This window comes from Lepidochelys kempii, chromosome 1 (assembly GCF_965140285.1).
Source record: "Lepidochelys kempii isolate rLepKem1 chromosome 1, rLepKem1.hap1, whole genome shotgun sequence".
Lineage (NCBI taxonomy): Eukaryota > Metazoa > Chordata > Testudines > Cheloniidae > Lepidochelys > Lepidochelys kempii.
In genome coordinates this window covers 213,703,050-213,716,049 of record NC_136380.1, presented here as the reverse complement: position 1 = coordinate 213,716,049, position 13,000 = coordinate 213,703,050, and the positions used below count along the sequence as shown (strand labels likewise).

At 46.7% G+C, this 13,000-nt stretch overlaps 1 gene segment (V, D, J or C); it reads left to right on the top strand.

Annotated features, from left to right (window-relative positions):
• LOC140898634 (T-cell receptor beta-2 chain C region-like) overlaps window positions 1-13,000 on the top strand; it is a 131,649-nt gene that overhangs the window by 16,983 nt on the left and 101,666 nt on the right. The window contains 1 exon segment of the C gene segment in view: window positions 3,019-3,183. Coding sequence covers window positions 3,019-3,183 — 165 coding nt within the window.

Sequence of the window (13,000 nt, the reverse complement as noted above, 5' to 3'; positions counted from 1 at the left end):
TGGAATTGTCCAGGGGTCTGCTGGAGGCAAACACGGCAGTAGATAGAATGCTCTGGGATCTTTAACCACCATGAATGCTCAGGCCTTGGGTTAAAAGGCTGATTGGGAAGTCTGTAATATAGAGGTAAATATCTGAGACAAAGTGTCATTTCTTTCTTCCCTGACACACTTTTCAGAGCCAAGTGGCAGCAGTGGGAGGGGTATTGCATTCCTCTCACTTCCTGTTGCCTTAGCAAAATTCAAGTGCTACAAGAACCAATCCTGTCACATTTGTTGCTAGAGATGTTGAAAATTCTTCTCCTTCTGATGCCTGGTAAGAAGCCAGAACTCCCATCCTGCAATGGGGATACAGCAGCATGGCTAGCCACAGACAGGGATGGCATTGGACAGAGGCCCCTTTTGTGCCGGGCTAATGTATCTCTGCTCCTTTCCCCCTCGCTCACACAGGTACTGGGCTTGGAGACCTCATCTTGCAGTGGCCAAGAGCAGCAATCCAGAAACCAGGGGAGGCTGTGACCATGAGCTGTTACCAGAACGATACTGGTACCATGCTCTGGTACCAGCAACCCCAGGGAGAAGTTCTGAAGTTAATAGTCATTACTTATATTGGGTCAAGTCCCTCTTATGAGAAAGACTTCGATGAGAGCAAGTTCATGATCAGCAGAGAACAACAGAAGCTGTCTGTCATGACTGTGAAGAAAGTGACCGCCAGGGATGCAGCCACCTATTTCTGTGCTGATAGTGAGCACACACTGCTGTGAGCGGATCAGTGACTCAAGCAAAAACTTGCTCTCCCCTTAAGGAGACAGTTCAGAGGGGCATGGCGGGGGTGGGGGGAGTGTATGAGAAAGATGCAAGAGATCAGCTTGCAGCTGAGATCAATGACTCACAGCCTTCAAAACTAGGAACAATAGCAGCCTTGATAGTGACTCTAGCTATGGATCTGCATCTAAGCATTCAAGTAGCACTGAGATTGGTGCTAGACAGACAGAGAGTAACAGTTATCAGGGCCATTGATGCTCCTACTCAGGGCATAAGCTGTTCAGGACCTGGGGACTGAAATAATATTTAATAAATTATTGTCCCTCCACACAAACGCATCTCCATTTCATATATAGTATTGGGCGGGGGGGGGGGGGGATAGCTCAGTGGTTTGCGCATTGGCCTGCTAAACCCAGGGTTTTGAGGTCAGTCCTTGAGGGGGCCATTTAGGGATCTGGGGCAAAAATTGGGGATTGGTCCTGCTTTTAAGCACTAGCCACTCTCACAGACAGTGCACCCTGTCTTTGCCTGCACTGCTGGCATTTAACCAACTCCCCGGTGGGTACAATGCTTTGGATTTCCAGGAAAGGAGAAGAAGAAAGAAGCTAGACTACCAGAACTATCTTCTATTAACCTTCTTGGCTATGGCCACTGGAGGGCAACATAGTGCTAACAAAACAAAGCAGCAAAGAGCAAAACCAGAAAAAGAGTCAACAATCTTCCTGGCTATGTCTATTTTGTCTCTAGCTTCACCCGTGTAACACATAGCCAATGACCTGGTTTGGGTGAGAATGTCTGGACACAGGAGAGATGGGGAGAGCCATAGAGTAGGGTGTCCTTGACTTATTGTAAACCTCAAGCATTTGCAGATGCAAATTACTAAAAACTCCCACATTTCTCTGGCACCTGTGCATTCTAATTAGGAAATTGTCACCTATCACCAAAATGTAGCCAATACAGGGATAGAACATGGCAGCTGTCCTTTGCCAGTAATGCTACAAACAGGTCATGTGACTTCTCCCACTGGAACTGCAAAGGGGATTTAAAGAGGCAGAAAGAAATCACCACTTGGCCAGCACACTGACGGAGCAGAAAACTGACATTTCCCAGAATGCTCACGGTCAAGACCATGAAATCCTAATGTCGAAATATTGACACTCTTCAATGTGAAGCATCAGCAGGCTTTCTGTAGTGGGAGATGGGCTCAAGGTGCACACTTTGCATATGAATATCTAACCACTACAATTCTGGGGTGTGCGGATCAGGGTTTTAAGTTCTATCATAAATGGAACACAACATGGCTGCCAACTTGTTCTGGGTGCTTCGCCCCCTCCAATAAGTGCCCTGCCTCATGATCACCAATTCCTCCCCTTGAGTGGTTTTACAGAGCTCCTCCCCCTGAAAGGCATGCTGCGCCTTGTTCAATTATTGAGAATCATCACTCTGTCTTGTCTTTGCTGCAGATGCCATGTGGAGGGCATTGGTGTCTCCCTTGGCTTCCAGCTGCTGGCCGGTAAGAAACTGTCTCTGATATACTTTGCTGACTACAAGATGGTGCAGTTTTACTTTCTTTAGCATCTGAAATCAGATGCAGCATTAGCGGTAACATGTTTGCTGAATATGAGAGAAATCACAGAGGAGAAGGCCCTATTACCAAATTGGCAAGAGTGTGTAGGACAAAGTGAAGGGGCCTTTGCTAGATGAGTGGAGGAAACTAGAAAGGACCACTTCCAGATGGCAGGAAGTGCATGGGAGAGGGCTTATGTACTGACTGTGGTAAGGTTGTATGAAGAGAGACCATTGATAGAAGTGAAGAGGAAGCAGAACAAACACAAGGTCAGTGAGGTGATTAGACCAGTCCGTGGAGGGGTTGAAAATAGGGTGAACAGACAGCAAGTGTGAAAAATTGGGATGGGGGTGGGGGATAATAGGAGCCTATATAAGAAAAAAAACCCAAAAATCGGGACTGTCCCTGTAAAGTTGGGACATCTGGTCACCCTAGTTGAAAATAAAGGCAGGAGTTTTGAAGGTGAATCCTGAAATGCGCAGAGACCAAGTGAGGTATGTTCCATCCGCCCTGGCCTTCATTCACCCTGCCCCCTCCACTCTCCTTTGCAGGTCTTTGCAATGGGGTGATGGTGACACAGAAGGAGAAGTTTATAGTCATCCAGAATGGGAGCAAGGGAAGTTTCCCATGTGAACATGACGACAGCTCCTACTATACTGTCCTGTGGTGTCAGCAAAAGAAGGATTCAGAAAGGCAGTTGCAATTGGTAGCCTTCTCTGTAGATGGGAATCCAGCAATAATAGAAGATCAGTTCCAAACCAGATACAGTGTGGCACGGCCAGCAACGCTGAACACGTCCCTGACGATCAATCTGGGGATGGTTAAAGACACTGCAGTGTATTTCTGTGCAGCAAGTAAAGCACGGTGAGAACTTTGTGCCTCACACCTGTGCAATAACTTGCCAGTGCTGCTCACCTCATGTACTTTCCTACACATATACCTCAGGCCCAACTACACACAGAAATGGTGTGACAGTGGACAGAGATGTCACTTAGGGTATGTCACCAGAGCAAAAAAAAACCTACAGGAGTTAACAGTGTAGACATTAGGGTGTGAAACCCCATGATGCAGGAGCATCATGAAGCCTGATCTCCAGCCCAACATCCATTAGTTTTAGTCATGCAGAATGACCAGGACGGGGGAGAGAGGCAGCCGCCCAGGGTGTAAAGCTGGTGGGGGCGTAAAAATGGGGCTGCCCAGTGGTATCAGCCAGAGCCCAGGGTGCTCAGTGCCCTGTGCCCCGCAAGCTTGTGGGTCCATTCACCACAGTGAAGCAGGCTCTCCCTGGCAGTAGGACAGATAGGCAGGCAGGTCTTTGAGTCCCATCTGGTGGGAAGGGCAGAAGGCTGGTTTTAAGCGAGCTATGGGCAACCACTGGAGGTAGGAGGCCAGCTGCATAGAGTGCCTGCGGGGGAAAGTGCAGGGTTAGGGGAGAAGGTGGTGCAGGAGGGGAGTGCAGGGTTCACTGAGAAGGGGGCAAAGGAGGGAATGCAGGTGTAATCAGAGTCTGAATGAGCTCTCCCCTGACATCTAGTGGTGATCTGTGGAAAAAGACTTCAGGAGCTGATCTCCTTTGCATGGGCACACCCACCCTGCCTAGGTGATCAGTATGATGGGATTGCTTGTCCAAATGATCACTTTTGGCTGGTGTGAAATCCCCAGTCTCCTTGTTACTGGGGCAGGAGTAATAAAGCGCTGTTATCCTTGTTGTGTGAATCAAGGACAGCAGAACTGTACTTGACATTTCCTGACTGAGGGACTCACCCTCAACTCACAGCACTCACTAGTCAGGGGATAGGGGTTCCAAAGCCCAGTAAGTTGAGTGAGGGTAGGGATGAGTGATTGTACATAGCAGCATAGGCCTTGCCCAAGGGTTCTAGACACCATTAGACACTCTCTTTTTCCACTGTGTCATAATAAAGCTAATTTAGACTTAATTAAGGGTCTTGTTATGTGCTGCAGAGCTGAAATCACTGGCACCTAGATAAGGGTGGCTGCTGGAGTGGCTTGGTGAGCAGCCAGCAGGGTGGCTGCTGCGGCAGAGTGACAGAGCAGAGCCCCACAGAAAGGGACCGTGAGTGAGAGCCTGAGTAGTGGAGCAAATAAGCTGCCTCCTTTCCCTCACATCCAGGGTGGGAGGTGAACTCTGCAGATGCACTTCTGAACTCTGGGTTTCCATTGTCCCAAGACAGCAACTGTGAGTGGGGTGCAGAGAAGGGATGGGCACGTTAAAGGGACTTTTGAGTTGCTGGACTTAAGAACCTGAGAGGAAAAGGACACTGCCCAACTTACTTGGTGGTGGGTCTTTTGCATATGGTTTATGTTTATGAATCCTGTTTGCGGTGTTTCCCCAAATTAATGCTGCATTATTTCCCTCCTTTTATTAAAAAGTTTTTTGCTACATTCAAACTCTGTGCTGGCGAGAGGTGAAGAATTGCCTCTTAGAGGTGCCTGGGGGGTAGTGTGTAATTGTCCCAGGTCACTGGGTGGGGGCTCAAGCCAGTTTTGTGTTGCATTGTTGAAAAGGAACCCCTAGATACTGAAGCAGGCCCTTGCTGCCGCCAACTCTGACTGGCAGAAGGGTTACACAGCGTTAGGGGAGAAAGGGCTGCAGGAGGGGAGTGCAGCATTTGGGGAGAAGGGGTGCAGGAGGGGAGTGCAGGGTTGGGGAGAAGAGGGTGCAGGAGGGAAGTGCAGGAGTTAGGGGAGAAGGGGGCGCAGGAGGGAAGTGCAGGAGTTAGGGGAGAAGGGGACGCAGGAGGGGTGTGCAGGGTTAGAGGAGTGTTACCCAGGGTTTTTTTTAACCCAAAGCTCTTGGTAACTTTTACTTTCTGCGAGGTGGTGTTAGGAAATAAATTAAGAGAGACCCAGCCATCCAACTGATAGATGGCTGGCACAAACAGGACAACACAAGAGTGCTTTTACTTAAAGCTAAACTTTACTTAGTCTTAAGCACTTACACACATCTGGAACAGGTTAGTAAAACACCCCCAACCCTCGATAATTACCGAAGCTGAGTGTAGCTTTCGAGTGGCACAGCGACAGGCTTCCGTCGGCCAAACTTCCTTCTGCCGGTGGGGACCCCAAGATGTGTCCAGAGGGAGTGTTCCTGAAGAAACCTTCCCGAAGAGTTCAGCTACCTTAAACTTTTTCCCCTTATTTATACATTAGTAATACAACATATTACTTAAAGAAAACTTGCTAAGCAAGCAGTTTTTAAATGTTAAGCAAGAGGTTTTTTTATGACCGCTAATTAACCAGATATGTTTTTTTAGAGTGTTTATGCCTTGAGGCTCTGACAGACACATTCTTGAAGGCAAAAATAGACAAGCTTTCTGGTTTTTTTAAATACATATATCAGCAATTTTAACATTCTTAGCAGGAAGGACACGGGGTCAAGCTGCCCTTTCTGTGGCACGCAGTACCCCCTTTCCTCCTGCTTTGGTTAAGCTAAGGCCACTACATGGCCAATTTACGGCCTGCTGACTTGGCTCCTATTAGCAATAAGCAATAGTGGTTTCAGGCACTTTATTGGTTTGCCAAAGTTTTTCCATACAGGAGAAGGGTCGCAGGAGGGGAGTGCAGGGTTAGGGAAGAAGAGGAAGCAGAAGGGGAGTGCAGGGTTAGGGAGATGTGGGTATAGGAGAGGAGCGTAGGGTTAGAGGAGAAGGGTCAAAGGTGGGGAGTGCAGGGTTAGGGGAGAAGTGGAGAAGGAATGGAGTGCAAGGTTAGTGGAAAAGAGGAAGCAGGAGGGCAGTGCAAGGTTAGGGGAGAAGGGGGTGCTTCTGTCAGTGAAACTTATGTCGGTCAACTGGATTTTTTTTCACAACCCTTATCAACAAAAGTTTTACCAACAATAGTGCTAGTGTGTATATAGCCTTAGTTGTATGGCTGAAATATGACCATTGGATATCATTGTTGCTACCACTGTTATAGAATTGCAACAAATCTTGTACAAAGTATATCATGTAAGGTGTCAATGGAAAAGTTATGATTTACTAAGTATGTTTATTGTGTGTATATCTGTGTGTCATCACTGTACCTGAATATGAATATTGGCTATATAGATCTATATACCAAATATGTTTATTTCTGGGGTAGTACACAGAAGGTATAATTTACATTGAAGCCCAACAGCTTTGTATTGATGGCCCATGAAGGGCAATTGACTCTCACAATGAGCCAGAGAAGAAGCTTATCCATGTCCGGTGAGCCTTCCTGAGGATGATTTAGAAAGAATATGGGCAATGGCTGCTCCTGTGAATCAACAAGCCATGTAAGGGCATGTGACTTCTTTTTTGACGCTGGACTCTATCTTGGGCCTGTAATTTTCCACAAACTGAGATAGAGATTTGTTTGGGACAGTAAAATTCCATCCACATGGGAGAGGGTATAACATCTGGAAACATCACCATGTTGTCTTCATTTCCTCCTTCATTTCTCTGGGCTGGATTTCTAACAAGGAAGATCTAAACAAGGACTGATGACCCCCAGACTCTTTGGGTAATTTCCAGAGAGACTTTTGCACAGTAGTAGTTTATTGCATCACTGCTTCAAACCTGATATAAGAACTTTGCAGTCTCTTGTATGTAAATTATTTTCTTAACCATGTTAACTCTCTTCTTCCTTTCTCTTATGAATAAACCTTTAGATTTTAATTACTAAAGGATTGGCAGCAGCATGATTATTGGGTAAGATCTGAGTTAAAAATTGACCTGGCTCTGATCTCTTGAGATCATAGAATCATAGAAGATTAGGGTTCAAAGAAACCTCTGGAGGCCATCTAGTCCAACCCCCTGTTCAAAGCAGGACCAACCCCAACTAAATCATCCCAGCCAGAGCTTTATCAAGCTGGGCCTTAAAAACCTCTAAGGATGGAGATTTCACCACCTCCCTAGGTAACCCATTTCAGTGATTCACCACCCTCCTAGTGAAAAAGTTTTTCCTGATATCCAACCTAGACCTCCCCCACTGCAACTTGAGACCATTACTCTTTGATCTGGCATCTGCCATCACTGAGAACAACCTAGCTCCATCCTCTTTGGAACCTGCCCTTCAGGTAGTTGAAGGCTGCTATCAAATCCCCCCTCACTCGTCTCTTCTGCAGACTAAATAATCCCAGTTTCCTCAGCCTCTCCTCATAAGTCATGTGCCCCAGCCCCTTAATCATTTTCTTTGTCCTCCGCTGGACTCTCTCCCATTTGTCCACATCCTTTTGGGGGAGGGGGGGAAGGGGAGGGCAAAACTGGACGCAATACTCCAGATGTGGCCTCACCAGTGCCAAATAGAGGGAAATAATCACTTCCTTTGATCTGCTGGCAATGTTCTTACTAATGCAGCCCAATATGCTGTTAGCCTTCTTGGCAACAAGGCCACACTGTTGACTCATACCCAGCTTCTCATCCACTGTAATCCCCAAGTCCTTTTCTGCAGAACTGCTGCTTAGCAAGTCAGTCCCCAGCCTGTAGCAGTGCATGGGATTCTTCCATGCTAAGTGCAGGACTCTGCACTTGTCCTTGTTGAACCTCATCAGATTTCTTGTGGCCCAATCCTCCAATTTGTCTAGGTCACTCTGGGCCCTATCCCTACCTTCCTCTCCCGCCATTTTAGTGTCATCTGCAAACTTGCTGAGGGTGCAATCCATCCCATCATCCAGGTCATTAATGAAGTTGTTGAACAAAACTGGCCCCAGGACCGAACCCTGGGGCACTCCACTTGATACCAGCTGCCATCTAGACATCAAGCCGTTGAGCACTCCCTGTTGAGACAGACGATTCAGCCAGCTTTCTATCCACCTTATAGATCAGAAGAACCCTTTCTTTAATTAAATTGGGCTTCAGTAACCACTCATAGTGACTGAGTGGTGAAACATGGGCTGGAATGTCACAGCAGTGCGTGGTGAATTGGCCTCCAACCATTTCCTGTTACCTTAGTATATTCTGACTGTTAAGGAACATCTGTTGTTAGAAATCCTGAAAATTCTGCTCCTTCCAATGTCTGGTAAGGCCCCATAAATCCCAGGCTGCCCTGGGGGGAAAGCAGCACAGTTGTTTTTCTGCAGCTAATGAACACCCTGAGCATGGTCAGCTGGAGACCTGGCTGTCGGGGGAGGCTAGGCCCCGGCCCCTCCCCTTGTGCCAAAGACTCCATCCCTTCCCATCCGCCCCTCCATCTGCCCACACTTCCCTGCAGGAGCCCATAGCACACCCACCACAGCCCCCGGCCCCAGCACTGGGCAGCCTGGGAGCAAGGCCCCAGCCCCAGTGCTCCGGGCAGCGTGGTCAGCCCCTGTTCACCGGGCAGCAGCACTACTGGCCCTGGGGCTCCGGGCTGCCAGGCAGCACGGGCAGCCCCAGTTTACTGGCTGGTGCAGCCCCAGCCGCCCTGACTCCCTGGGGCCAGCCACGGCAGAGTGCTGGGAACCGCAGGAGGGGACCTGGCCCTGGGGCGGAGCATGGGCAGGGCACACTAGGCTATTTGGTAAGACACAGCCTACCCCACCTATGATACTCGCTGCCCATGACCCTGAGTATGGACAGAGGAGGTGGAGGACCCTTTGGTGCCTGTCTAATATACTTCTCTTCTTTTACCTCTTGCTCTCATAGGTGCTAGGGCTGGAGATCGCATCTCGCAATGGCTAAGAGCAGCAATCCAGAAACCTGGGGAGGATGTGACCATGAGCTGTTACCAGAACGACACTGCCCAGACAAACATGTCTGGTACCAGCAAACCCAGGGAGAAGGGCTGAAGTAAATAGCTACTGATATCATTGCATCACCACCCTTCTGTATGAAGGGCTACAAGGAGAGCAAGTTTCTGAACAGAAGAGAAGAAGAAGGGCTGTCTGCTGTAACTGAAAAGAAGATGCTATCTCAGGATGCAGCTACCTATTTCTGTGCTGCCTGTGAGCACGCAGTGTGGTGAGGGGATCCAGAACTCAAACACAAACCTGCCCTCCCCTGAGAGAGAGAGGGAGCAACTAAGGAGAAGAGGAGGGGAGGAAGAAAGAGAGAGAGATGCTGAGACCTGCAACAGCACCTGGCATCAAAGACTCATAATTTTCAAACTATGAAAAATAGCAGCCTTGACAGTGGCACTAGCATTGGATCTGCATAGAATCATCGGACTGGAAGGGACCTCAAGAGGTGATCTCGTCCAGTCCCCTGCACTCCTGGCAGGACTAAGTATTATCTAGACTATCCCTGATAGGTATTTGTTTAACCTGCTCTTAAAAACCTCCAGTGATGGAAATTCCACAATCACCCTAGGCAATTTATTCCAGTGCTTAACCACCCTGCCAGTTAGAAAGTTTTTCCTAATGTCCAACCTAAACCTCCCTTGCTGCAATTTAAGCCCAATGCTTCTTGTCCTATCCTCAGAGGTTAAGAAGAACAATTCTTCTCCCTCCTCCTTGTAACAACGTTTTATGTACTTGAAAGATGTTATCATGTCTCCTCTCAGTGTTCTCTTTTCCAGACTAAACAAACCCAAGTGTTATTATCCTGATTATGTGAATCAAGGACAGTGGAACTGTACTTGGCTTTTTGTTATGATGGAGGGACTTGCCATCAACTAAGTAGCACTCACTAGGCAAGGGACATGGGTTCCAAAACTCAGTGAATGGAGAGAGGTTGTGGCTAGGCATTTGTATCTTGTCGTATAGGTGCCTTTTGAAGGCCATAAATGCCAACTGCGTCACTGCCTCTCTCTATTGTGTAATAACAGAGCTAATGTTGATTCTACTGGGAGTCTGGTTACAGATTGCAGAGCTCAATCCACTTTGGGCTAATGGTGCACCAGCACTGGGGCTCCCCTACTGTAAGCTGAAATCACTGAGTACTGTGTTAAGTAGTAGGGGGCCTGAAGATATATTGGTAAGTGGCTTGCAGGAGCAGCTGGGGGTGAAGGCTGCAGCAGAAACCCACAGAGAGGTGGGACAGTCAGCTGTTGGAGCATGTAAGGTGCCCCTTTACTCTTTTTCCCCCTCCCCTGCATTTCCACACAGGCTGGAGGGGTTAAAACTCTACAGATGAACTTTTGAACTCTGGACTCACCAGAAACAGAGACTTTTGGGTTGCTGGACTTTAGGGTTCTTGGACTTTTGGGACTTTGGGTGACTTTTGTGTTGCTGGACTCAAGAATCAAAGGGAAAGGACATGGCCCAATTTGCTTGGGGTGGGTTTTTGCTCATGGTTTGTGTTATGAATTCTGTTGGTGGTGTTTCCCCAAGATGATGTCACATTGTTTCTCTCTCTTATGAAAAGGCTTTTGCTACACTCAGACTCTGTGCTTGCGAGAGGGGAAGTATTGCCTCTTAGAGGCGCCTGAGGGGGTGGTATATATTTGTCCCAGGTCACTGGGTGGGGGCTCGAGCCGGTTTGCATTGTGTTATTGGAATGGAACCCCTAGATACTGAACCCGGCCCTTGTTGCTGCCAACTCTGATGGGCAGAATGGTTACACCAGCATGGAGCAGAGCGGAAGAATCACTTCTCGTGTCTTGCCTACAACACTCCTGCTAATACATCCCAGAATGATGTCTGCTTTCCTTGCAATGCTGTTACACTGTTGACTCATATTTAGCTTGTGGTCTACTATGACTCCCCAGATCCCTTTCCTCAGTACTCCTTCCTAGGCAGTCATTTCCCATTTTGTATGTGTGCAACTGATTGTTCATTCCTAAGTGGAATACTGTCCTTATTGAACTTCATCCTATTTACTTCAGACCATTTTTCCAGTTTGTCCACATCTTTTTCAATTTTAATCCTATCCTCCAAAGCACCTGCCACCCCTCCCAGCTTGGTATCATGAGCAAACTTTATAAGTGTACTCTCTATGCATTATCTATATCATTGATGAAGATATTGAACAGAACTGGAGCCAGAACTGATCCCTGGAGGACCCCACTCCAGCATGACTGAACCACTGATAACAACTCTCTGGGAACGGTTTTCCAGCCAGTTATGCATCCACCTTATAGTAGCTCCATCTACATTGTATTTCCCAAATTTGTTTAAGTGAAGGTTATGAGAGACAGTACCAAAAGATTTACTAAAGTCAAGATATACCACGTCGATCACTTCCCCCATATTCCACATGGCTTGTTACCCTGTCAAAGAAAGTAATCAGGTTGGTTTGACATGATTCGTTCTTGACAAATCCATGTTGACTGTTATTTGTCACCTTATCTTCTAGATGTTTGCAAACAGAGTGCTTAATTATTTGCGCCATTATCTTTACGGATACAGAAGTTAAGCTGACTGGTCTGTAATTCCCCAGGTTGTCCTTACTTCCCTTTTTGTAGATTGGCACTATATTTTCCCTTTTCCAGTCTTCTGGAATCTCTCCTGTCTTCCATGACTTTTTAAAGATAATTGCTAATGGCTCAGGTATCTCCTCAGTCAGCTCCTTAAGTGTTCTAGGATGCATTTCATCAGGCCCTGGTGATCTGAAGACATCCAACTTGTCTAAGTAATTTTTAACTTGTTCTTTCTCTATTTTAGCCTCTTCTGATCCTACCTCATTTTCATTGGCATTCACTGTGTTAAACATCCAACCACCACCAACCTTCTTGGTGAAAAGCAAAACAAAGAAGTCATTAAGCACCTCTGCCATTTCCACATTTTCTGTTATTGTTTTTTCCCCCTTATTGAGTAATGGACCTATCCTGCCTTTGGTCTTCCTCTGCTTCTAATGTATTTGTAGAATGTTTTCTTGTTACCCTTTATGTCTCTAGCTAGCTTGATCTCATTTTGTGCCTTGGCCTTTCTAATTTTTTCCCCTACATACTTGTATTATTTGTTTATATTCATCCTTTGTAATTTGACCAAGTTTCCACTTTTTGTAGGACTCTTTTGATTTTTAGATCATTGAAGATCTCCTGGTTCAGCCAGCGTAGTCTCTTGCCATACTTCTGATCTTTCCTATGCAGTGGGATAGTTTGCTTTTGTGCCCTTAATAATGTTGCTTTGAAAAACTGCCAATTGTCTTCCATTGTTTTTCCCCTTAGACTTGCTTCTCATGGGATCCTACCTACCAACTCCCTGTGCTAAAGTCTGCCTTCTTGAAATCCATTGTCTTTATTTTGCTGTTCTCCCTCCTACCATTCCTTAGGATCATGAACTCTACCATTTCATGATCACTTTCATCCAAGTTGCCTTCCACTTTCAAATTCTTAACCAGTTCCTCCCTATTTGTCAAAATCAAATTCTAGAACAGCCTCTCCCCTAGTAGCTTTTTCTACCTTCTGAAATAAAAAAAAATGGTCTCCAATACATTCCAAGAACTTGTTGGATAATCTGTGCTCTGCTGTGTTATTTTCCCAACAGAGTAGTTGAAGTCCCCCATCACCACCAAGTCCTGCGCTTCGGATAATTTTGTTAGTGGTTTAAAAAAAGCCTCATCCACCTCTTCTTCCTGGTTAGGTGGTCTGTAGTAGACCCCTACCGTGACATCACCCTTGTTTTTTACCCCTTTTATCCTTACCTGGAGACTTTCCATTTCAACCTCAGTCCAAGTGCATACATTTTTAATATATAAGGCAACACCTCCTCCCTTTTTTCCCTGTCTGTCCTTTCTGAGCAAGCTGTACCCTTCTATACCAATATTCCAGTCATGCATATTATCCCACCAAGTCTCTGTAATGCCAACTATGTCATAGTGGTCTTTATTT